This window comes from Colletotrichum siamense, assembly GCF_013390195.1.
Source record: "Colletotrichum siamense strain Cg363 chromosome Unknown KSG_Cg363_contig10, whole genome shotgun sequence".
NCBI classification, from domain to species: domain Eukaryota; kingdom Fungi; phylum Ascomycota; class Sordariomycetes; order Glomerellales; family Glomerellaceae; genus Colletotrichum; species Colletotrichum siamense.
In genome coordinates this window covers 3,066,454-3,088,824 of record NW_023501023.1, presented here as the reverse complement: position 1 = coordinate 3,088,824, position 22,371 = coordinate 3,066,454, and the positions used below count along the sequence as shown (strand labels likewise).

The window sequence follows — 22,371 nt, the reverse complement described above, 5'->3', positions numbered from 1 at the left end:
ACTCATCGCAAGGGTAGACCAGCGTTGCCTTTCCCTTCTCGTGCGCAGCTCCCGCCACGATCTGGCCATCATCTGATCGGTAGACTACAGACTTCTTCCCGTCGTACTCTGGGAATGGAACCCATTCAAATGAGTTCCAAGCCCCGTGAATTGCATTGGGTTGTGACATTTCTTTCAGTTAATCGTGTTTTCTTGGAGAAGGTGTTAGCTGAAGAGCATCACATCGTGAAAAGCACTCACGCAATTAAGTACGGGTTCCGGGAGATTGATGTTTGGATAGTAACAGTTTCGATGCCGAAGGACGAAATTTTAGGAAACATTCAATCGATATATAATGAGTGATTTTGTAGTCTATGAGTACCGATTCACCTTGGAGGCCCTCATGCATGACACTCGGTCTTGATTTGCACTGAAAATCATCCCCACACCTTGTATCGGCTGAGCCGTCGTATGAGTGCTGGTTTGAGTAAGGCTAATCTACCATACACAGGTATCGCGTCTGTTCCTGAAATAGTAAAAGTAGAAGCTTTGCAGCCCACTTTGAGTATGCGTGTAGATATGCTGCCCATTTATTCCCGTGACCAAAGCCAAGGCCGGATATTATCTACCGGCGGAAAAGATTGCCTGCTCATTTGAAATGCTAAATTTGAGATAATATCGGATGATTCTGCCGGTGCGATGAGGGGCTCTCCCCAATGACGTAGCGGAGCGTGGTCGGCTAATCAGCAAAATTGGAAGCTTGTACCACCACAATGTAAGCACGTCTTGTTCAAGTAGTAATCCACATCTCGGGTGCCTTTCAATTACGGTATCTGGAGTTAAGTGCAACACATCAACGCACCCTTCCGGAGGATCCCCAGATTGGGGTGTAACCAGGGGTCATGGGGCGGTGCGCGGCCGTTATCGCATGTGAATGTCAGTCCTCGAGTCTGGGAAATGTTCCATACAGCTTTACCTTTTAACTTTCGTCATTCACCTGAGAGCTCGATATCTTGGAGACCACACGCGGACACGAGCTATCTCTCGTCACCAAGACCTCAGCCGACGCAATCACTCAGGAGTCACTTCTTCCGCATCGAAGTTTTACTCTTCTAAGTTCTTACCGTCATGACACAGATCATTCAGGTCGACGCACTTGTTGTAGGCGCCGGCGTTGGCGGGATCTATGCCACATACCGTCTTGCCGATATGCACATGAACATCCAAACCATTGACATGGCATCGGACGTTGGCGGAACTTGGTACTGGAACCGTTATCCTGGTGCAATGAGCGACACAGAAACCTACCTTTACCGATACTCTTGGGACAAGGACGACCTTCAAACATATCCATGGACGCACCATTATGTTTACCAGCCCGAGATTCTTAAGTATCTGCAACACATCGTCAAAAAGCACGACCTGCGGAAGCACATGAAGTTCAACTGCGAGATGAAGTCAGCGACTTGGGAAAACGTCAGTCATCGCTGGCATGTTACCTGCTCCACTGGAGAGGTCTACCACGCACGATACTTGGTCAATTCCCTTGGCCTCCTCTCGAAGGCCAACTATCCCGACATTCAGGGCCTTTCAAATTTTCAAGGATCGCTGTTACATACCGCGAAGTGGGACGACACCGTTCAACTGGAAGGCAAGCGTGTCGGTATCATCGGCAACGGTTCGACTGGTGTCCAGGTAATGACAGCCATTGCCCCCAAGGTTGGCCATCTTGCTTCGTTTCAGCGTCATCCGCAGTACTCTGTGCCCAGTGGCCAAGGCCCAATCGCAGCGGACTACCGCAAGAAGGTCAACGAAGACTACGACAAAATTTGGAACAATGTCTGGTCCTCGACAGTCGGGTTCGGCGTCCCAGAGTCCACGCGCAAGACCATGGAAGCTTCCCCCAAGGAGAGAAAGGAGGCATTCGAAGAGGTCTGGTCAAAGGGTAACGGATTTCGCTTCATGTTCAGCGCCTTTGGCGACCTCACCACCGACGAAGCAGCCAACGAGGAGGCGTGCAGCTTCATTCGCGGCAAGATTGACGAGATCGTGGAGGATCCCGCCAAGGCAAGCGTTCTAAAGCCTAAGGAGCTGTATGCCCGCCGCCCGCTTTGCGACTCTGGGTACTACGAGATCTTTAATCGAGACAACGTCGACGTCATCGACATCCAAGCCAATCCGATCAAGCAAATTACGGATACTGGGATTGAGCTCACCGATGGCAAGATTCATGATATGGACGTCTTGGTCTTCGCCACAGGCTTTGACGCCATTGAGGGAAGTTACTCAAGAGTGTGCATTACCGGCCGGGATGGAAAGACGTTGAAGGACCATTGGAGAGACGGCCTCAAGGCCTACGGATCAATCGCCTGTTCAGGCTTTCCCAACATGTTCTTAATCGCAGGCCCTCAAGGCCCATTCGCCAACTTTCCACCCGTCATCGAAAGCGAGACGAATCTCATCATGTCTCTCATTGAACATGCGGAAGCTCTGGACTCTGGTCGCAAGACCACTCCCAACGGCATTACAAACGGCAAGAGCAATGGTACCAATGGAACCTCCAGAACCAGGCCTGCAATCATAGAGGTCTCCGAAGAGGCCGAACAGGATTGGGCAGATTTGTGCGACAGTCTGGTACAAGGATCGGTTTTTCTGAAAAGTCCGTCTTGGATTTTCAGTCGAAATATTCCAGGTCGCAAACCGAACACGAATTTCTACTTCGCGGGTCTCAGATCATACTTGGAATGGGTTAGCAAACAGACATCAGCCGGGTTTCCGGCATTCGCCCGGAGTTGGGATGCATAGTTCCTCCAGAAGGGGGTGCGGTCAATATCTTCCCTTAGACATTCAAGTGTGCCAGATCAATGGTTCAAATAACACTTCGTTCCGACGATATGACTGATCGACTGTGAGCTCCTTGTCTTGAAGCTGTAGGCAGCTTAAAACATCGATGAAATGCTCCACTGTCTGTGTGACGCTTTTCGCTCGGCACTGAATTCTCCCTAGACGTTACTCCGACACTCATTACGGTTTGAGAAGTCTCAGTTTTGCTATTACTCTTCTAGTAATTCCAGAAAGCAAGTTGTAGTAACGCGAATTATTGTGATTTCTCCGTCATAGGTAGACTACCTAGTCTAGGTTATGGTACCATGAGACTCTTAGATCTTGCTGGATCCCGGCAGTTCGAACAGATAATCCTCGGTTAATTTGACCACCTCCCGAGCAAGCCCAAAGCTGTATCCATAACCGCCTGCATTCTGGCCGTACGCATGAATGACTCTCTGTCCATCGATTGTCTCCCTTTCACAACGAACCCCACCGACCTTGCTGTCCATGGTGGCATAAAGTCCCACGTGGTCATAAATAATTGGCCAATCACTTGGATTCGGCGACGGAAAGACGTGAGGCTGGTTCAAATGCGCATTTCGGCAAATCTGGGAAACGTTTTTAGTTGTTACTCGTACTGAAGTCAATGTTCTTACTGTATTTCTCTGGTCCTCAGACACTGTAAGGCTTCGGTCTCCTTGTGTAAGAACACCACCGCAGTAGACTGTGCCATCCCCGCGAGAGAAGGCAGTTGAGTAGTAGCCCCCATGGCCTCGACGAATGAAAAGCTGATTGTAGGTATCCGGGGCCTTTGCAACAACACATTGGAGTCGGTTCATCACCAGGTTCTTCTCTTGGACATCTTCAAGTGTCTCAGCGCCGATTCCTGTGGCATTGATCAACACGTCGTGACCCAGGCCCTTCAAGTCAGCCAGAGCAGAGACTCTTGTTCGACGAAACTCAATGCCTCGCTTCTGTAAACGCTCGTAAAGCCAAAGAAGAAACTTCTGCGGGGTGAGGACGACTGTCTTGTATTCCATTCCGTATATTGCACCTTCGGGCAGATCCTGCCCAGAAAGAAAGCGGAAGCTCGGGACTTTGTGTGCATACCAGACGTCGGACTTTGACCCACGATCCATTATCTCTGTCATCTTCACCTGCCGTACACTGGACTCTGGGTTCGTTTCCGCCAGTTTCCAGAGGCCCATCAAACCTTCCAGCTGCATCGTCTGTTCTCGCGGGGCAGAATCGTGAACACCGACCCAAATTGCGCCTGCCCAAGGACTCGCCCATGCTTTGGTATCATAGTCCCCAGGGAGATATTCGGCGACAATGGTGATATCATAGTGGCGCGGAAGCGACCCTGCAATCATCATGCCCGTCACCCTTTTTTTCGTCGGTGTGAGTTCTCAAATCATGCCTTCATTGTGTGTACGGTGATTACCTACCCCGCGCCTAGAATCGTGACTTTGACCATGTTGCTTGAGTTCTTTGAGATCAGAATCAGAGTGAATGAGGTGTTGGTGATCTTCCGAGAAGCTGGGAATGCCCGATGGCAACTCTTCTGAATGCGAGTTCAATTACTTCAACCTGTTTACCCAGCTTGCTGCAAACGGGAGCATCAATGTCGACCAGTAGACCATCGCTACTGAACGCCGAACTTCGGCATTGGGATTGCTGTTTTAGGCTCTCAACCGAAGAACCCCTGAACCGAGCTTCCCTGCAATTGAACTAGGCTCGCCTGCGCACCCCGCTCTAGATCTAGACTCTGGAAATTCCGCCTATCGTCCCAGAAGGGAGACTTCTGAGACGTAATCCATCACGCCACTCTAGCTTGCATGGGCTTGGATATCAGTTAGAGCTAATCATGTCTTGATGCATTTGAGATAGTGTATTTGGAGATTATGCGTCGTGCATCCATGACCCGTGAAAGCTGCGATACTATCCGTCAGGAAACGGCGATTTGCAGGAAGGTGGATGCAGCTACAGATAGATTAGGTTTGATGAATCCGTTGCTTTCAATGGATTTCCATTACGAATATCATTTTTCACACCTCAATGTCCCAAATTTCCCCTTCTGGCCAAGGTACAAAGCCAGAGATTGCTACCTGGCATTGCAGGTGAACCATCAAGCGGGGAAGCCTAAGCCGCCTCAGGTCTGATTAGTCTAAAGAATTCACACTGTTAAAACACTTTTGTTTGATTTCATTCCGAGACATTTCACATCACTATCTCCGAGGAACGAAATTCTAGTCATAATGTGAGGGCAGTAAGACACTTTTGAGTATATCATGGGCTAAGTAGGCCGAGGCTATCGCAACCAATTATAACCTCAACACAACCTCAGGATATGATGCAAGTAAAATGGTTTTTCCAGCTTGAGCTACATTCTCGCTCGACCAATAATCCTACATTACAACTTCGGCGATATTGAATCGTGAACGTACTGCTCCACAAGAGTTGCTACCTTTTGACTAGTGCCAAAACTAAAGCAGTAACCTCCAGCCTCTTGTCCATAGGCATGAACCACCTTCTGTCCGTCAACAATCTCCTTGTCTATCCTAGCCCCTCCTCGATCCATAGGGCGAAAATGATAGGTGTTACCGATGTCATACTTGATAATGTAGTCACTGGGATGAGGAGAAGGCAGAACTGCGGGCAAAAGTTGATGTCCCCGTGAGAGAATCTGAGAATGCGAAAGTTAGTTTGGTTGTGGCTAAAATCAGGATGTGCAAGAGTCTTACCGTCTCTCTATCGGCAGCATAGACCGTTCGGTCTTCGCTGTTGAGCAACTTGATGCCGCCAACATATGTGGTGCCATCAGGTCGTCCGAACATATTGAAGTAAAACCCATGCAGGCCCCGGTAAATGTAACACTGATCCCAAGTCTTGTCCAATAGAATAGACTGAAGACGATATGGTACGAGCGAGGTGTCTCGAACTTCCTTCAGATCCCGCACTCGTGCCCCAGCGGCGTTCACCAACACATCGGATTTGAAGATCTTCAAATCTCTGAGCGAAGTGATACGTGCTCGCACAAATCGGACCCCCTTGGCCTCCAGTCTAGCTCTCATCCATGTGAGAAACACCGGCGGCGAGATGCAAACTGTCGTGTATTCCATACCAAAAACTGCTCGGGGAGGCATCTCTGATTTGTCAAGCAACCGGAAGTCGGGAACATAGTGCCGGTACCAAATGTCCTCCGGAGAACCGTATTCAAGGATTTCGGTCATCTTCGTCATCCTGACGCCTGACTCCGTTTTAGGGTACGTCCTGGCAAGCTTCAAGAGAACTGCAAGAGAGTCCAATTGAATTTTCGTATCCTCTTCACTCGACGTGTGCACGCCAACCCAGCAGGCTCCAGCCCATGGCGAGGCCCAATCCGTGGTAAGAGCGTCTCCGGGAAGAATGTCCCCCACAATCGTTACATCGTGATGAGTGGCAAGCTGACTAGCAATAGCCATGCCCGTGACACTAGATGTTTGTTAGCATGACGTACTTGATAGGCAGAATGTTGCTTACCCGGCTCCAAGAATCGTGACGGAAGCCATTTCGAGCGACGCTGAAGATTGAGTGTTGGAGAGTTTTCCAGACTTAGGATCGCAAACTTGCACCTGGTCGTTACGGTAAGTTTAACTCGACCTCACTTTTATGGTGTTGAACCGAAAGGTGGTGTTCGGAATTCAGCTCCAAGCCAGGATTCCGCAACTCCGTGAAGTGGAGGCTCGAGGGATCCAGCACCCCACTTGAATAATTACCGTTTTGGGACGATACGCGAAGCTAAGATGAAGGTCCGACGATAAGTCAATCATGACATGACACCACCGATTGACAAGACTTTTTGCTTTCTGTGTAGTTTAACAGATATCGCTCCATATCCCAAGATATGTCCACTAGTCGTTGCGTGGCACATCACCCTCCATAGCCGACATACACAAAGACAACGACGCCTTGTGAGCTGTGTCAAAGAATTGATTTAGGAAATTGACCTTGGAAAGGTTAGATCTACTGATACTGTCATATTGATACTAGATCTTGAAGAATTATAGAATTAGACAATCTAGAATCCGTTGATAGATGACAAGAGTATGACGGATTATCTTTGTGATGAATTACATGGCATATTTCTGGAAGAACTGCTCCAGCGTCATCGGCTTCAAACTAATGTTAGACTGTCGTGCCTCTGCTGCAGCCTTTTTGAGAATACGAGCATTCTCATGATCTGTGGGCATTCCGTTGAAGAAATTTCCCTCGATAGCTTGCATGAGATCGAACAGGCCATTGACTTCCTTCGTCTTGAACTCGTCGGCTGCACTGAGACCACCGGTCTTAACTTCCTTGTATCGCGCAGGCTTGCCAGTAACTACATGATCCCGCAAGTTTTAGTCGCTGAGTTTCTGGCAAATTGTTGCAGGTTGCCTCACCTTCTTCAAACTTAGCTGTCATTTCAGCGAAAGATGATGAGTCCGACACGCCATGGATGTAACAACCGTTCCATCTCTGGGGATCCAAGAAGACCCCATGGACGAAATCACCGTAATCATCCGCGACCGCCAACCATGGCACGGACTCGGGATTATTTCCCATGGCTGGCGTCTCCCAGGTCAGGTAGCCTTCTGCGTCTTTGATCATGGCAAACCCACCGAAAGCGGCCGTGTACTTTGGATCGAATGCGTTTTCGAGAAACCATGCGGCACTCACAATTGCCGCCGTCTCAAACTTTCCCGGCTCAAGTAGATATTTAGATATAGCCGATTTGTCTCACTTAAGGTTAGACTCATATCTCAGCACATTTTTTGGTATCTTACCGTCAAAGGCCAGAACTGGAACCTCGCCTTTAGTCAACTCGGATGCTGCCGGAAGAGAAGCGTGAACAGCATGCTTGACACCAGCCTTGACAGCAGCGTCCACGATTCCCTTTCCCATTTGAAGCTCTGAAGGCCCAATGCGTTGCTTGAAGTTCTGTACACCGGCTAGTCAGTTTTGGGAGATCCGAGTTACCGTATTACTCACAGGTGCGTCTGAGTCAATATTGATGAAGACGCCCCAGCACCCCTTGAAAGCCTCGATAAGCTGATCAGTCTCCCAGCAATCGGCTTGCACGACATCGATCCCAGAATCAGCGAGCTTCTTTGCCTTTGCAGAGCTGGGATCTCTCGAGATAACCCGCACACGAAATTGTGGGTTGTCATGCAGTGACCTAGCCACCGAGCTTCCTAGGTTTCCTTGGTGAATGTCAGATATTGCGTGGCCGACATGTAGATGGTTAGTTTCAGGACTTGCCTGTGCCCCCGATCACAGCAACTATTTTCAAAGTGTTGGCGTCCATGTTGCTTAGTAGACTTTTAGGGTGAAGGTGCAAAAAGACAAGGGGAGGTTGACTGCAAAGCTTTTCTTGATGATGTTAGGAACAATTCTAAAGCCTCTACAGCTAGGATTTAGATGATCTTTGTCGTTGATGTTCGCTTATGGGAATTTCGATTTATCAGCATTGGTAGGCTGATCTATCTACCAGTCTTTTCAAAAGCGTGACTCCGCTACAACGTTCGCCTGGATAACTGAAATGGTAAATGTCGCATGCGGAGAAGCAAATAGCCCCTCAGCTCGATCGATAATCAGACATGCCCACGCGGGGCGTGTGATCCGCACCAGTGACCCACCACTTCCCGTTTGAGCCGCTACCCGAGCCATGCACATCATCATGCTTGATTCAAATTCACGGGACGAAAGACCATTTTCAGTTTCTCTGCATGGTTTTGGTCGTCTATCGTTTTGGCATCTCAAGCACCCAAGATGGCTTTGAATAACTTGGCCTCAATGACTGTGGTCGCGGTGTTTCTATTCATTCTCTACAAATTTGTTTACCAATTCTTCTTATCACCGCTCGCCAAAATACCAGCGCCTCACTGGAGTTGTCACGTAGCGCCTTTCTGGTATTGGTGGGCGCAGCTTTCACACAATGAGAACCGACGCGTCTACGATGCCCACATGCAAAAGGGGAAGGCCTTGCGGCTTTCTCCAGGAACATTGAGTCTAAATTGCTTTGATGGTGGCCTCAAAAGCATCTATCTTGGTGGGTTCCCGAAAACAGAGTACTATTTCAGAGGTTTTGCAAACTACAAGTAAGGCAATCATCAACCATGCTCAGATCAGAATATGGAAAGCTAATATGTTAGCCTTCAGCACCCACAACATTTTCACATTTGAGGACAATGCTACCCACTCAGCCCGCAAGAGAATCATCTCGGGAACCTTCTCAAAGTCCTTCATCCTTGCAGACCCATCAAGCAGGGCCTCTATGAAGAAGGTTCTATACGGCAGGCTGTTGCCAATGATCGACCGTGCTGCTCATGGAGGGGATGCCCTGGAGGTTTTGGAGCTCCTATACTCCTACTCTATGGACTCCTTTGTGGCATGGCAATTCGGTGGCTCTCTCAGCAGCAACCTCATCGAAGATGAACAAGAGCGGCGTCTTTACCTCGACGGATTCTTCGCCGCAGCTCCCTACACTTTTTGGCAATATCGGTTTCCGCTGCTCAACTCTCTGTTCAAGGCGGTCGGGCTGATTCCTAAAAAGGTCGACAGCGGATTCAATGATATTCTCCGCTGGAACCTCGAGAAGTGCGACAAGGCACAAGAACTTCTGGCCCAAGGCGAGCAAAAGCTGTCCCCTGAGAACAAGCCCGTTGTTATGGCTCTGGCTCTTCAGGCCATGAGTGATCCGGAGGCAAGACCTGGCAAGTATCCGCAGCGTCTCGAAATTGCCAGCGACATGTTTGCTCACAATTCAGCTGCACATGAGACCAGTGGAAATACTCTGGCCTACTGCATGTACGAACTTTCGAAGAATCCGGAGATTCAATCCAAGCTGCGTGAGGAGCTCTTGACCCTCGATACTCCTCTGATCTACCCGCCGGAGGACGGACTCGATAACCTGATCCTCCCAACGGCCAAGAGCATCGACAATTTGCCGTACCTTGAGGCCGTGATTATGGAGACCCTGCGACTGTATCCCTCAGTTCCGGGCGGTCAGCCTCGAAGAGTGTCCAAGTCTTGTACGCTTGGCGGTCACAATGACATTCCACCTGGCACTACGGTTCAGTGTTATGCCTGGTCACTCCACCGCACCCCCGAGGTATTCCCCGAGCCAGATGTCTGGAAGCCAGAGAGGTGGATTGAATCGTCACCGGAACAGCTCAGTACTATGCGCCGATGGTTCTGGGCCTTCGGTAGCGGCGGTCGCATGTGCATTGGTAGCAATTTTGCCTGGTTTTGTGAGTTCTTCTTGCCTCCTGTACATCATCAGGTTGCTAATACATTTGTCACAGCCATGAAGAACGTTATTGGTACCGTTTATACCAACTACACGACCACCATTCACCATGCCGGCGACATGACGCTGCAAGATGCTTATCTTGCAGGTCCCACTGGACACCATTTGGAGCTCATGTTCCACGCAATAAAGCGATAGGTTTAGCTCCCAAAGACTGCATCAATCACCCTGGTAGCCAAGGCGAGACCTCTGTGTGTCTCTGCTTGTGCAGATGGGATGCAACACATCTCAGTAGCCAGGGTAACCACGCTGTTCTCATACCACCAATAGCTTCAAAAGATTGCTGTTACTCTATAAGGATGACATAATTTGCCTTGCATCATCCCCATGACGACTTGATGCCGCGAACCCTTCCACACTCGTTGGGCTCGCCTGATCCACGCTAAGACCCGTAATTGGTGTATTCCTTAGCGTCCTCGTTGAATCGCCTGGCCGTGCTTGGGCCATATTCTTTGGTGCCTCTCGCCTTATGGCTCGAAATGATTTTGGGATCCAGTGGCGTAGCAGCTGTCGCGTAGCAGGTAGGCTAGCAATTATCACCCCGACGGATATCTCAATGTAGCTCCACATGTGAAGGTAGAATGCATCCTCTGATGGGTGGTATCAAGTCAGTCCACTTGAACGATTCACTTTCATGAGTTTTGAGGTGCGGAATGACTAACGTGTGGGGTTCTCGAAATTCCGGAGATTCAACAATACAGTAAGTCGAATGATGCTAACGGCTGTGATGCTGCATAACAATCCTGTTAGTTCTAGAAGTTCCGTGCGATTCCTCGTATTAGTCCCATGGGAAGACAAGCTGGTCTGACTTACAAAATTCCAATGCCAAACATGGCCAAAATCTCTGCCTTTTCTCGCCATCTCAAGTTCAGCCGAAGCACCTGGGTTGACGGCAGCACAAGCATCCATACGTCCAGACCGATGTTGACAGCTGCATGAGTCACGATCATGGAGAGGATATTGAGGCAGAATCCTTCATGGCGGCCATCCCACCCCTCCCATGCGAAACTGAGTGGTTGACACTGTGCTATTGTTGGGATCGTGAAACCAATGAACGTTAACAGGTTGAACGCTTGGGTACACCACAGTATGGTGGTGAACGGCGAGCTGAACCCGCCAAAGACTCTCTGGTAGAAGAACAAAATTGTTGCTTTGAGAGCGGCTATTGCGAGCGTGTATACGTTGGCGAACGCATAGAATATCTGACAAAAATTAGCGTTTTCATGCCCATGAATCAATGCGATTCAACCCAATCATGGACGAATCAGCTCAGGCTCACCTTCATGAATTCGACAATAGTGTCGTATCTCAGTGTCCAGAAATCAAGCCCAAACCCGAATCTGCGCCCTAGTAAAAAGCGTGAGTGATATTTTGATTTGTCTCGTTTCCCACTGGCTAGGTCAAGAGTCACCTATGAATTTCATGACACCGAATATGATTGCTGCTGCCTGGTGAGATTATCTTCACATCAGTCAAAGTCGTAACAGTCGATGAGGTGATGGCAGTCAGCGTACGAATCCGATCACGATAGTAATATCATCGGCTCCCCATGGTGTCAATCTGATTGCCTTAGCGAGCATTCGCAAGCAAAACACAACCACAGTCAAGGCTAGTAGAAATGCGCTTGCTCCGAGAGCTTCTGCAGTCTGGCGTGGTGGAACCCCACAATGCGTGAGAGTTACGTTGCGAGCAGCTGGTAGCTTTATCAGCTTCGCATACTTCTCGAAAGGGAGTTTCCATGATGACTATGTCAGGGTTGGGTCTCACTCAGTCCATCAAAAGGAAGACACTCCTTCATCACACAACCACCGAAAGCATGCTGCCACTCCACTTCTGGGCATAGACATGAAGCTGTGATGTTGTTGGGACCGCAAGGGGTCAGATCGACGGTCCGATTGGCGCATGCTATCTACGAAAGGACAGATTAATGTTAGAACTGCACGTGACAGAAGGGTAATGGACTTTCAACTTACGGCACAGCTGGGGAGGCCATCATAAAACATGAGATCCATGGGGACGCATCGATCGCGACGTATTCAGCAGGTGCCAATGATTTTCTTTCGGGTAATAGGCCCGGCTTTTCAGGGTGGAAGGGGGTGCCGCAAGGGGGGTCAAGGCGTTTATGTTTACAGGCGAAAAGCCATTTTCAATCTGAATTCCATATTGGCGGCATTCCAATGCTCGGCGAGACTCGCCGCTGCTGCAAACTAGCATGTGGCTCGCTGGTGGCACTGCCGTTTGCGGCAAATAAGCTGCCATCAACTGTGAGACACCTTATCAGAGGGCAGACATTCTGCGTATTAGCGGGAACGATAACACAATTTCAACCCAGCGATCTGGAAACATTCCGTGGCGTATTCGGCGTTATCGGCGTATCGCACTACCAAAAGTGTTGAAAATAAGCGGTTGACATTGTTTTGTCACAACAAGCGCTTTCTCAAATTTGAGGAAGAAGTCTGAGATGGAATATTTTGTTGCCAAAAGCCGCCCTCTGAGCTTTAGAAGTTCATTCTCTTCGCTACCTATCCAGGCAGGCATTGAGCGCAGACAAAGTCGGAACAGCGAGGTTCTGTCCTCATTCGCAGCGTCAAATACAACCCGGCACTGCGCCGGTAAGATGAGACATTACCGAAGCCGCCACGTGCCACACCTTGAGTGATGAAGTGAATGACGCTGTCAATCCAAGCCTCTGCGTTCTTGGCGCTTAAGAAATCCGCCAATTGCTTCCCTCACGATTTGGACGACGCCCCATTCACCGGCTTACCAGCCACATATCATTGGCGATCTGGAACGGCGGACCGGATCCTTTCAATGAATATTGAATAATAATCAGTCCGACAGTCGCTGTTTTGAAACTGATGAGCTCGATGCATTGGGATTGAGACGTGTTCGTGAACTCACTAAGATCTAGTAATCGCAGCAGTAAGGGAGGTTGCCAGTTCCGCTGTTGGTGCAGCCCTGACAGAAGTTGCTGCAAGCGTGCTCGTTGACGAAGCAAGCGTGGGAAGCGACGGCGGTGGAAGCAAGGCCAAGGGCTAGGATGATGGCAGAGAAGCTGATCTGCATGATTGCGGTGTTTGATGGAAGATTGGCGAAGAGATTGAGGAATCGAGTTGAGATTGATAGTTGAAGCTGTGAGTTGATCTGGAAGAAGGGCGCTTTGAGATTATTTATCTACAGACAATGCAGCATGTATTCGTAGCCCGCCTGCAGTTTCCTGGGGTGTAAGTGGGATGTTGTCACTTGATCGAATTTGATCTCACGATTCCTCGGATCTTCGAGCCGCCTCATACGATTTTAGAGAGTTGCAGCCGCAGAACGCAAGCTGGTTGGAAAGGTCTTGGGCAATATTGAGTCAGATAGATTGAACGGGGGATAGATACTTGGTATCCCACCGGTTTGGTGGACTTCATGCAGGCAACATGCACAGCCAAATTTCAAGTTGCCGTAAATCGAATGTCAGGCAGCATTGAATACCAGCATGATGCTTTCTGCTGGACAAGAGCCGAATATTTACCGTCAATGGTCATTGACGCAGGAATTAGTTCTCGGGTATCGCCGTCGGGGCAAACCGATGGGATGAACTTCCCGCTGAGAATATCCCAACGGGATGGAACCTTTGTGACACTGACGTCATTCATTCCCACCATAACAAGGACGCAGTCAGACTGATTGGAGATCACGGTTCACGAACCTCACTCACCCAAGCCTAGACCTGGAGACTGGATTGCATGTTTATCTCTTGATACTTTGTATCTGCGAAACCTCAACTATGCATCCCCAAACGTAACATCAGTAACAACAGGGCGGTGGTCGGAAATATACAGCCCGTCGTCAAACTTATTCGGCAACACTGCGTGGGTGAGAAATTCCATCCCTCTCGCAGTCGGATCCCTTACAAATAAGTGATCGATAAGGCTGTCGTCCGACTCGTCATCCGTGAACCCCGTGTAAGTCTTTGAATATCCAACTCGATGCGCTTCAGGTGTCACGTCAAGCGTGTCGTGCATGTTGCCCTCTGCAATCAATGTCTGGTAGGCGGGATTGTCAGGCTCGATGTTCAAGTCCCCTCCCAGAAACACAGGCCTCACTTCATCAGCCGCAGACTCCAATTCTTTTGCCAGATCAACCAGGAATGCCGCGCTGTTCTCGCGTGCAATTTGACCAACGTGGTCGAAATGGGTGCACATAAAAACCAGTGGAAAGCCAGAGCCGACATGCGTAAGCGAGGCGACCGTAACAATTCGCGGGAGAGCCGCGTCCCAGCCCACAGAGCCGGCGACATCCGGAGTCTCACTCAACCAATATGTGCGGTTCTCCACAAGGTCCCACGCTCCCGGCTGATAGAAGATCGGAGAGAACTCCCCCGCCGCAACGCCGTCATCGCGGCCGACACCGATGTGGGACCAAGAGGTGCCGAGGTCTTCGGCAATGTCCAGCAGTTGTTCTTCAACCACCTCCTGCATGCAGACGAGGGACTCGGGCCGTCCGGCGGTTTCGTAGTTGAGCTGCGCCGTGAGACGGGGCCGACGGACGGACCAAAGTGCTTCATTGGTACCCGGAGTGGGTGTTGCCCAGCGGATGTTGTACGTCATGAACCGAATGAAGAGGTCGGATGATTGGGCGTATGCGCCGATAGCTCCGAGGAGCACCGCAGCGGCTGAGACGGGCTTCATTCTGCCTGTCACGAATCAAGTGCAAGAGGCCTGGCTGGCTTCAGCGCAATGATCCTCATTTTGCCTCTTTTTTCTATTGTATTTATATCTCTCTTCATCAGAGCATTCTTTTTGTGACATCAGTTCACAACATGAAGTGAGGGGAAGTTGCATTTCGATTCCTGCCGGCCTCTGCTCATTCACGCGGAGATCGTCACATTCGTCCTCCAACGCGCATATTTTTCGACCAACAGGGTTAGTCCTACTGTTCCTGCCGTCCAGCACCCGCCATTGGTTCAGCGGCATTCACACACGTTGACTGAACGGTCGACTTGGCCGGCTTCACGTGGGGGCCGAAAACCAGTCAATTCGCCGACGCAGTGATCCGCCAAGAAACATTTCATTTGGATCGCAAACTGTAAACATTCACACCGCTGAGGATTTTCGGAGAATATTTCGGGTCAAAGTTGAGTTTCGGTAGCGTGGTGAACCGACATTTGAGGATTTTTATAAATACCCATGCCGTCTCTCACTACCCTTTTTCTCCTTAGTGAATTCTGCGGAAAAGTCTTTGCCGCATGTTGGGTTCCCCGCCCTCAGGGGAAAAGACTTACCGTAAGCGGGAAGGGGCGATGCACGTTGCCGTCATCACAGCCGTCAATATTGGTTCGCCTAGGGTTTACGGGAGATGAAGGCCTCGTCTAACCCGCCAAGTTTTGAAGGGTTTATTTCCAGACGGTTGGCAATTTCATACTTGCGGTAGTTTATCTGGTTCATGTCAAAACTGTCATCCAGCATGAATTTCTCCGGTGGCATGTGAATTTTCAATGCCTCCTTGGCATTTCCAAAAGGGATATTTTGCCCAATGTTGCGGCTCTCACAATCTTGCTAACGTCGCAATGAATAAACTCCAAATTGTTACTGGACAAGGGCTCGTGACTCCAGTGCGAAAGTCTTGGGTCGGCTATCGGATCTGCACTGTTCGCACTGACAATGGGCAACGATGGCGACGATGACGAGCCTCTCGGACAACTCGCCGCGACTCTATTCGATAATTCTGTGTGGATTTGGGCCAAATACGAGTCAAGTCACGATCGGTCTCACAGCCCACATTCCCGATGGCACTGGGGCGGTGTTCAACACGGCTGGAAATGTCAAAGCGCCAGGGGCCAGGACAAGGTCTCACACGTGTTGTAGAGAGATCCATCGGCCGCGGAGGGCGGAATGATGGATTTTCTGCCTCTTCTGCCCCCCTGGCCATGTGGAGGTGGTTGTCAAAAAAGCCCACAAGATACTAATACGTAACAATCTCGCCACCTAATTGGCCACCGAGAGGCCTCTCTTTTTTATGTCGTGTGGTCAATGCCTTATTTTGATTAATTTCATCCTGGCACGCCTGGAAAACGCGCAAACAGGCATGGAGAAACGTCGCATCACTCATGGATATTGTACAAGATTTTATACATTAGTGCTCTAATCTGAGCGCGAACAGACACCGGCTCGACATCGGTTCCCTACCGGCTCGATCCAGACCGGCCAGTCTTCAGACTGGAGTCCGTCTCGATATCGACCGTGTACGTGAACTGCTTGTGGATACCGCCGCCCTTTTGGTTGTTCGGCAGCAGGTCTCCTTTGTCGGAATCGCCATCCTGGAGGCGTTCCCAGCTGTCATCGCCCCTCCCATGCACAGTGGCGAGACTGAAGCCCACATCTGTTGGGTTGCGGTACGGGTCGCGGCTCCTCTCGACAGGCTTGCTGCCAAACGTGAACAGCCCACCCGTTCCGTTGCTTTTGCTGGGTGCGGAATCTTCGGCGGTCGTGCCGCGTGTGCGTGCGATGAAGCGGCGCAGAGAGGGGACCGAGGAGGCGATGCAGCCAATGCCTGTCTCGACGTTGGAGCAGAGGACTGTGTGGGCGACCCAGACTGGATCGTGTCAGCTTGATGAAGGGGACGAATATCGTGGATGGAAACCTACACTGGAGGTTCGTCTGGGCCTTGAAGTGGTTGACGTAAGGAATGCGGACCATCGTGATGATCGACGCCCTGAAACCAAGTTAGGTGTCATGCAATGCAAGATGGAATCAGAGGGAGCACTTACACAGAAGCGAAGGACAGCAGTCCAAAGACTTGCAGCTTGGTCTGCGTCTTCATCTGCGTTCCCCACAGAATGACAGCAGGGACGACGACAAGAGCAAGATCTGTGACGATTGCGGAAGAGGTGGCCACATGCCCGATGGCAATGAGGACGTCGACATCAGCGCAGGTTCCCTCGCCGGAGAGAATCATCGTTGGCGTCCATAGAGCTTCGACGGGTCGGCAGTAAAGAAGCGTTCCGATGAACGTGATGAAGAAAGATGCCCACGTGAGGCCCAAAAGAACCCAAATCGTGATGGTGAGAGCCCGATCCGTCGTGACAATGCGTTGAATCGTGAGGCAGACGGAAGACTTGACGAGCGCAAGGGCGCCAACGTAGACGAGAATCCAGACAACGTAGATCTTGAGGCCCTCCGCCCACAGCCATGCGTTCAAGTTCTCCTCGAGTGTCCCGAGTCCAACGAAGCAACCGTAGACAGCAAGTCCAACAACCGCCACGTAAACAACCTATCAACAATCGTAAGCCTTGACTCTTTCTGACTCTCTCCGTGCTTCTTTTGAGATGTCCCATACCGTTCCTGCCGCCATGAGGCCATCGTCAAGTCCAAAGGTGCGTTCGACAAGGCGGATGCGGGTACGTAGCCCGACGCAGATTACCGAGAAGACGAGGAAGACGCATGATATGATGATGATGGCGAGCGGGAGGCCCGTTGGCGGGAGCATTCGCAAATCGGGGTCGAGGGTTGTTGACCACATGTTGTCGGCTCGTGTTGATCAGTCCTTCCGTGAGCACACCGTCACGCCACGAGGAAATACCTGGCCAGACTTCTGGAAAGAGGCGTCCCGTCTACTTTTAAGCCGCGAATATCAAATTGGGGGCTGCGAGTGCGGCAGATCTAGTCTGCAGGGGAAACAGCGCCGTTGCACGCGGCGTGCCGCTTGGTGCCAGAAAAGATCAGAACCAGGGATGGGTTTCATGGATGTAACCCCAGACATTGGCTGTTGGGACTGTCAAGCCTGTCAGAGGCTGTCAATGGAGAATTACCAACAGGGTCCGTATTCCATCAAAGACTCTGCCTTGAACTGTCCAGTCCAGTGGCCAAGAGAGGGGCTTGACCGGTCCGGATGGTCTGGAATAGCAAGACAGACGTTCTGGATCCGTTCTGCGATGCCCACTTTCCCGAAGCCAATGAAGACGCCGGAAGCCGAGAAGCGGAGTTTCGTTGACCAGGAAGTCGGCCGCACTTGCTCGGCACGCTAGCTCGAGCCCAGGGGTCCGTTGCAGGTCTACGAGGCCAACTCCACCACACTAGGCAGAAGACATCTTCAGCGGCCGAAGTTGGTCGAACGACGCAGGGAATGCGTCTGACGGCCGCCCAATCGCGGCAGCCAGGAAGACGCATGGCGATTCCGCGCTAGCAGGAGGTCGAATCCATTCGGGCCATGTCGACTTTGGGGGTTGAAACACGCAGATCCCAACGAGCCGTGTGAGGAGCCACAATTAGGATCGTCGGGACAAAAAGTCTTTCTTGCGTAGGAGCAAGGCAACCGTACTCCGCATCATGATCTCGTACGAGAATAAGACGAACCGAATTCGTCCTGATGAGGCTGTTGCGACGCTGTCTGGGTCGTACTCGAGCCGGAAAGGGACGAACGGGCTGGATGACTTGGGATAACCCACTGGGATCATATCCGTCATAATTCCAAGCGAGACGAGAAGATATCCACTTTGGAGGCTCTTTGGAATATTTTGAATTAAGTTTCTGAGCTAAAGGACGAGCTAATAGGACCGGAGAAGCAAGTGCATGGACATCCTAGCCCAGATGATATGGTTCACTCCGCGATTGTAGAAGTTCGTGAAGAATGTCCTCAATTCGCACGGTTATTGCGAGAAACAGGACATACTTCACAAACTTCTACAATCGTAGAGCAAATCAGAAACATCGGAGTTAGGATGTCTCTTGGCTTACCTGCTCCCACTCGAACACACGTCATTAAATAGTTGCAATGTTGTGCTAAACAACCTTCACTCTGACTCCCGTGGTACCCTTGGCTGGCTCCGGCACGAACATGTCGTGATCGTATGCGACATCTTCGTCCTCGGTGTCGAAAAGTTGCATACGAGGCAGGACGCGCAGGACAAGAGCAGTCAAACACAGGTTCATCTCACACAAAGCCAAGCTAAAAGGTGCCATGTCAGCGAGTCTCTCTCATACGGATTTTCGGGTAGTAATCACTCACTTCATTCCCAAACAAGATCTGCTGCCCTTGGAGAAAGCGAGCATGCCCTTCTCGACGTCCTTTCTGCGGTTGTTCTTCTCATCCAGCCAACGCTCGGGGATAAACTGGTAGGAATCGGGGAAGACACCCTCCTCGTGGTGGGTGATAGCGGCGGACATGCCAATGGCGAAGCCGCGGGGGATGACATACTCGACGGGCTTCTTGTTGAACTCGCCGCGGTAGACCAGGTTCTCCTGAGTGGGGATGCGAGCAGTGCGCGCAGAGACGCCGTAAGACAGACGAAGACCCTCCTGGATGACCGCACCAAGGTAGGGCAGGGTCTCCAGGGACGTCCAGGATGGGAGGTGCTGAGGATCAGTGACAACCCCGTCGAGTTCCTTGCGGAGCTTCGCGAGGAGTTCGGGCTTAGTCAAGAGGTGATAAGTCATGACGGACAGGGCCCAGCTGGTGGTCTCGGTACCGGCGCCGACAACGGCCGTGGCTTCGTCGCCCAATCGCTCGGGCTCCTTTTCGAGCATGGAGAGTTCCGACTCCAGAAGGGAACCGAAGACGGTGGGGCGCTCATGTCGGATGCCGGCATCGAGTTCCTTCTTGGTCTTCTTGACCCTGTTCGGGATATCGATCTTCAACGTCTGGATAAGCAGGGCGATATCCGCGGGTAAGTAGTTGATGAGCCTTGTGTGGTGTCAGCGCTGTTGCTGTTCCCTTGCCTCCACCTCGTCCAAATTGACTTACCACTCTCCAAGCACGGTAAGAGACTTGGTCCAGGGAAAGAAGCGGAAGACAAAGACGGGTCGCAGAATTGAGGCGGTCGGAGCGCGGAAGTTGGGGTACCAACCCTCCTGCTGCAGGAAGCCGAAGCTCTCGCCGAAACAGTAGCCCGAAATGGCATCGGATGTGAAGCAGCTGTAAGCCATTGTTACATCAAACTCCTTCTTGCCCGACTCGTTCAGCAGCTTGTCGCAAAGCCTCTGGACCATCGCATGCAAATCCGCCTCCAATCGGGCAATGTTGCCGCGCGAAAAGAACTTGGCGAGAGGGCCACGTCGCAGACGGTGCTGGTCGTGATCGACAGTTCCAAATCCAGACTCGCCCAGGCTGGAGTCGTACAGAGTAATTAGCATAGTTGCGCTTCATTGGCTGGGGCTGCAGGAGTTGCTTACGCCGAGCCGTTGATCTGGTGAACTGGCTTGTCGCGCTTGCGACCGCTCACAGCGTAGATCTCGTCGGAGAAGTTGGCGTCGTTGCAGTGAACCTCATGAGGGCTGATGCGGACGATGGGTCCTGATGATGGTTAGAAACTTGTCAAAAATCTTTAGCAATAATATGGTTGAACTCACCATACTGCTCGTGCATGCGGTGGATTTCTCTCGTGTATCTGCCGAACCTGATAACATCATGGTAGAACTCAGGGATGTACGTCGCAGCAGACAACTTCGGGCCGGGAATGCCGCTCAACGGGTGCAGCGGCGATATGTTGTAAAGGGCCTTGAAGAACTGGTACACCAGCCAGAGGCCGAGGAGACCAAGCACGCTGCGCGCGCTCAGGTACGACGCCGAAACGTCGACGGACGACGGTCCAGTCTCGATAGTCGACATCGTTGACGATTACCGACAAGAATGAAGGAAGGATGTTGAAACATGATTTCAAAAGTTGCGAAGAAGAGAGGGCAATATCGTTTTCTCAACGGTCACCTTGCATCAGGCTGCTTGTGGAGAGTCCGGGGGTCACGATGGCCAAGTGCCAGCTCCACATAAACTGCATTGGCTCTACGCCCGATAAAGCCACAGGGCCGAGGTTTTGCAACGTCGAGACAAGGGCTCGTGGCATGAGGGATCAACAAGACGCGCAGGCGCAGCGGCCGCGGAAGGATTACAGTGACTTTGATTTGCCGGCATAGCTATCGCATGCCCAGGATGGGCTGAGGTTGAGTGTTGGTGCTCTCTTCCACTGAAGAAGCGCGGGGGTGTGCTGATTATCGAGGAAAGAAAACGGCCCCTATTCGCGGTGACAAACTGGATGTAACGTCGTGTTTTCTGATGTCTAGAAGAGGCAATGTCGAGCAATTCCGTTACGGTTTTTGGGTGGCGTCTGGCACGCAACGGAGATGTCAAACGGCCCGCGAACGGGGGTCATGGAGATTTCTTTATGTGGCCCGGGAAGATGGTTGGTTGAAGAATGAGGGCCCCTGAAGATTGCATCAAAAGAGCATCCACCCTTACAAGGTGGACCCCGGACATCTTTCGGCCACTTCGAAGCCCCTAATTACGTTCCGCACAACGTTCATTCGTACACGTGGTGCTGACGGCGGAGGCGGACATTGTTTCCACAGAAAATTCTTCAGCAAAATTGGGGCATACGGCAGTGCGGAAGGTCGGACATCGAACTGAGTAAGTTTGCCCGATTGCCTTTAGCGCCGGGATCATGACCTCCACTGTTCCCGCCGGAAGGCCGAGTTCAGCGGAGATTTTGCGTCGGCCCTGTCCCGCTTCGCCGTCCCTAAGTGCTCCGGCATATGTTAAGCGAGGGAGCAGTGTCTTCCGATCGCCGATGCCGAAAGTTCAATGCGGGGCCGTGTCGGGGCCGTCGTTCCGGCCGTCTGGACCCATTATCCCGGCCTTCGGTCCGGTCAACGCCAGATCAGCACATTCGTCAAGTGGCAGAGGGCATTAACACAGATCAAGCACACTGATCGAACTGAGTAAATAAAAGCCTTCTTGAGGTTTACTTATGTCTGCCAAACTGGAAATTGACAATTGCAGCATAGTCTCTGTTACTGAGAAGGAATGCCTACTCGCGACCAGCGGAAGAATAATTGGAAGTAAAATCTGTTCCACATCGCGTGTCTCCTTTACCTGTGATTGTAACGCGACGACCAGGGCCTCGTATCCGTGATCAGACAGCAGAGAGAGGATGCAGAGGATAGGAAGTCGGCACTCGGCATGAGCACACAGACACGACAAGGCTGGGCGCAATCGGCAAATGTTGCCATCTTTCCGCGGAACTGGAGAGCTTTGAGCCGGATTGGGGGTGTAAGACGGGCCGTTGCGTAACGGCTCCACCGGCAGCCATGCCGCGACACGGACATCATTTCTCTTTTCATGGTTCGGGGAACCGGGCTGGTAAATTAGTTACCTGATTGGGACGCTGCTGTTGGTGCAACATACGACGCAGAACCAACGAGCGAATGATAATCGCAGACATTGTCGTCAACAAATGAAGTGTGGACCGGCGGTTGCAT

General features: G+C 51.2%; 8 protein-coding genes across 8 annotated transcripts; 2 read left to right on the top strand and 6 right to left on the bottom strand.

Annotated features, from left to right (window-relative positions):
- Positions 1-1,107: 1,107 nt before the first annotated feature.
- On the top strand, positions 1,108-2,784 carry CHMO-1 (Cyclohexanone 1,2-monooxygenase; the record flags this gene model as incomplete). Its single annotated transcript, XM_036646574.1, has 1 exon — positions 1,108-2,784. The coding sequence occupies one exon, from the start codon at positions 1,108-1,110 to the stop codon at positions 2,782-2,784; it is 1,677 nt and encodes a 558-aa protein (XP_036488048.1).
- Positions 2,785-5,218: 2,434 nt separating this feature from the next.
- Positions 5,219-6,356, bottom strand: DAO1-1 (D-amino-acid oxidase; the record flags this gene model as incomplete). Its single annotated transcript, XM_036646573.1, has 3 exons — positions 5,219-5,491; positions 5,550-6,279; positions 6,328-6,356. 3 exons carry the CDS (start codon positions 6,354-6,356, stop codon positions 5,219-5,221), a joined length of 1,032 nt encoding a protein of 343 aa, XP_036488047.1.
- Positions 6,357-6,917: 561 nt separating this feature from the next.
- On the bottom strand, positions 6,918-8,134 carry CGCS363_v014723 (NmrA-like family domain-containing protein; the record flags this gene model as incomplete). The annotated part of the gene is made up of 5 exons (XM_036646572.1): positions 6,918-7,168; positions 7,230-7,565; positions 7,614-7,767; positions 7,819-8,005; positions 8,085-8,134. The coding sequence occupies 5 exons, from the start codon at positions 8,132-8,134 to the stop codon at positions 6,918-6,920; spliced, it is 978 nt and encodes a 325-aa protein (XP_036488672.1).
- Positions 8,135-8,598: 464 nt separating this feature from the next.
- CYP3A12 (Cytochrome P450 3A12) lies at positions 8,599-10,276 on the top strand (the record flags this gene model as incomplete). The annotated part of the gene is made up of 3 exons (XM_036646571.1): positions 8,599-8,927; positions 8,989-10,079; positions 10,134-10,276. 3 exons carry the CDS (start codon positions 8,599-8,601, stop codon positions 10,274-10,276), a joined length of 1,563 nt encoding a protein of 520 aa, XP_036488840.1.
- Positions 10,277-10,520: 244 nt separating this feature from the next.
- CGCS363_v014721 (uncharacterized protein) lies at positions 10,521-12,150 on the bottom strand (the record flags this gene model as incomplete). The annotated part of the gene is made up of 9 exons (XM_036646570.1): positions 10,521-10,656; positions 10,707-10,728; positions 10,801-10,868; positions 10,952-11,340; positions 11,418-11,485; positions 11,550-11,586; positions 11,653-11,831; positions 11,906-12,047; positions 12,112-12,150. The coding sequence occupies 9 exons, from the start codon at positions 12,148-12,150 to the stop codon at positions 10,521-10,523; spliced, it is 1,080 nt and encodes a 359-aa protein (XP_036488842.1).
- Positions 12,151-13,908: 1,758 nt separating this feature from the next.
- CGCS363_v014720 (uncharacterized protein) lies at positions 13,909-14,814 on the bottom strand (the record flags this gene model as incomplete). Its single annotated transcript, XM_036646569.1, has 1 exon — positions 13,909-14,814. One exon carries the CDS (start codon positions 14,812-14,814, stop codon positions 13,909-13,911), a length of 906 nt encoding a protein of 301 aa, XP_036488841.1.
- Positions 14,815-16,307: 1,493 nt separating this feature from the next.
- CGCS363_v014719 (Satratoxin biosynthesis SC1 cluster protein 4) lies at positions 16,308-17,644 on the bottom strand (the record flags this gene model as incomplete). Its single annotated transcript, XM_036646568.1, has 4 exons — positions 16,308-16,717; positions 16,770-16,837; positions 16,893-17,395; positions 17,462-17,644. 4 exons carry the CDS (start codon positions 17,642-17,644, stop codon positions 16,308-16,310), a joined length of 1,164 nt encoding a protein of 387 aa, XP_036488263.1.
- Positions 17,645-18,903: 1,259 nt separating this feature from the next.
- Positions 18,904-20,728, bottom strand: CGCS363_v014718 (Cyrochrome P450 monooxygenase; the record flags this gene model as incomplete). The annotated part of the gene is made up of 5 exons (XM_036646567.1): positions 18,904-19,069; positions 19,130-19,804; positions 19,865-20,227; positions 20,293-20,413; positions 20,470-20,728. 5 exons carry the CDS (start codon positions 20,726-20,728, stop codon positions 18,904-18,906), a joined length of 1,584 nt encoding a protein of 527 aa, XP_036488785.1.
- Positions 20,729-22,371: the final 1,643 nt, after the last annotated feature.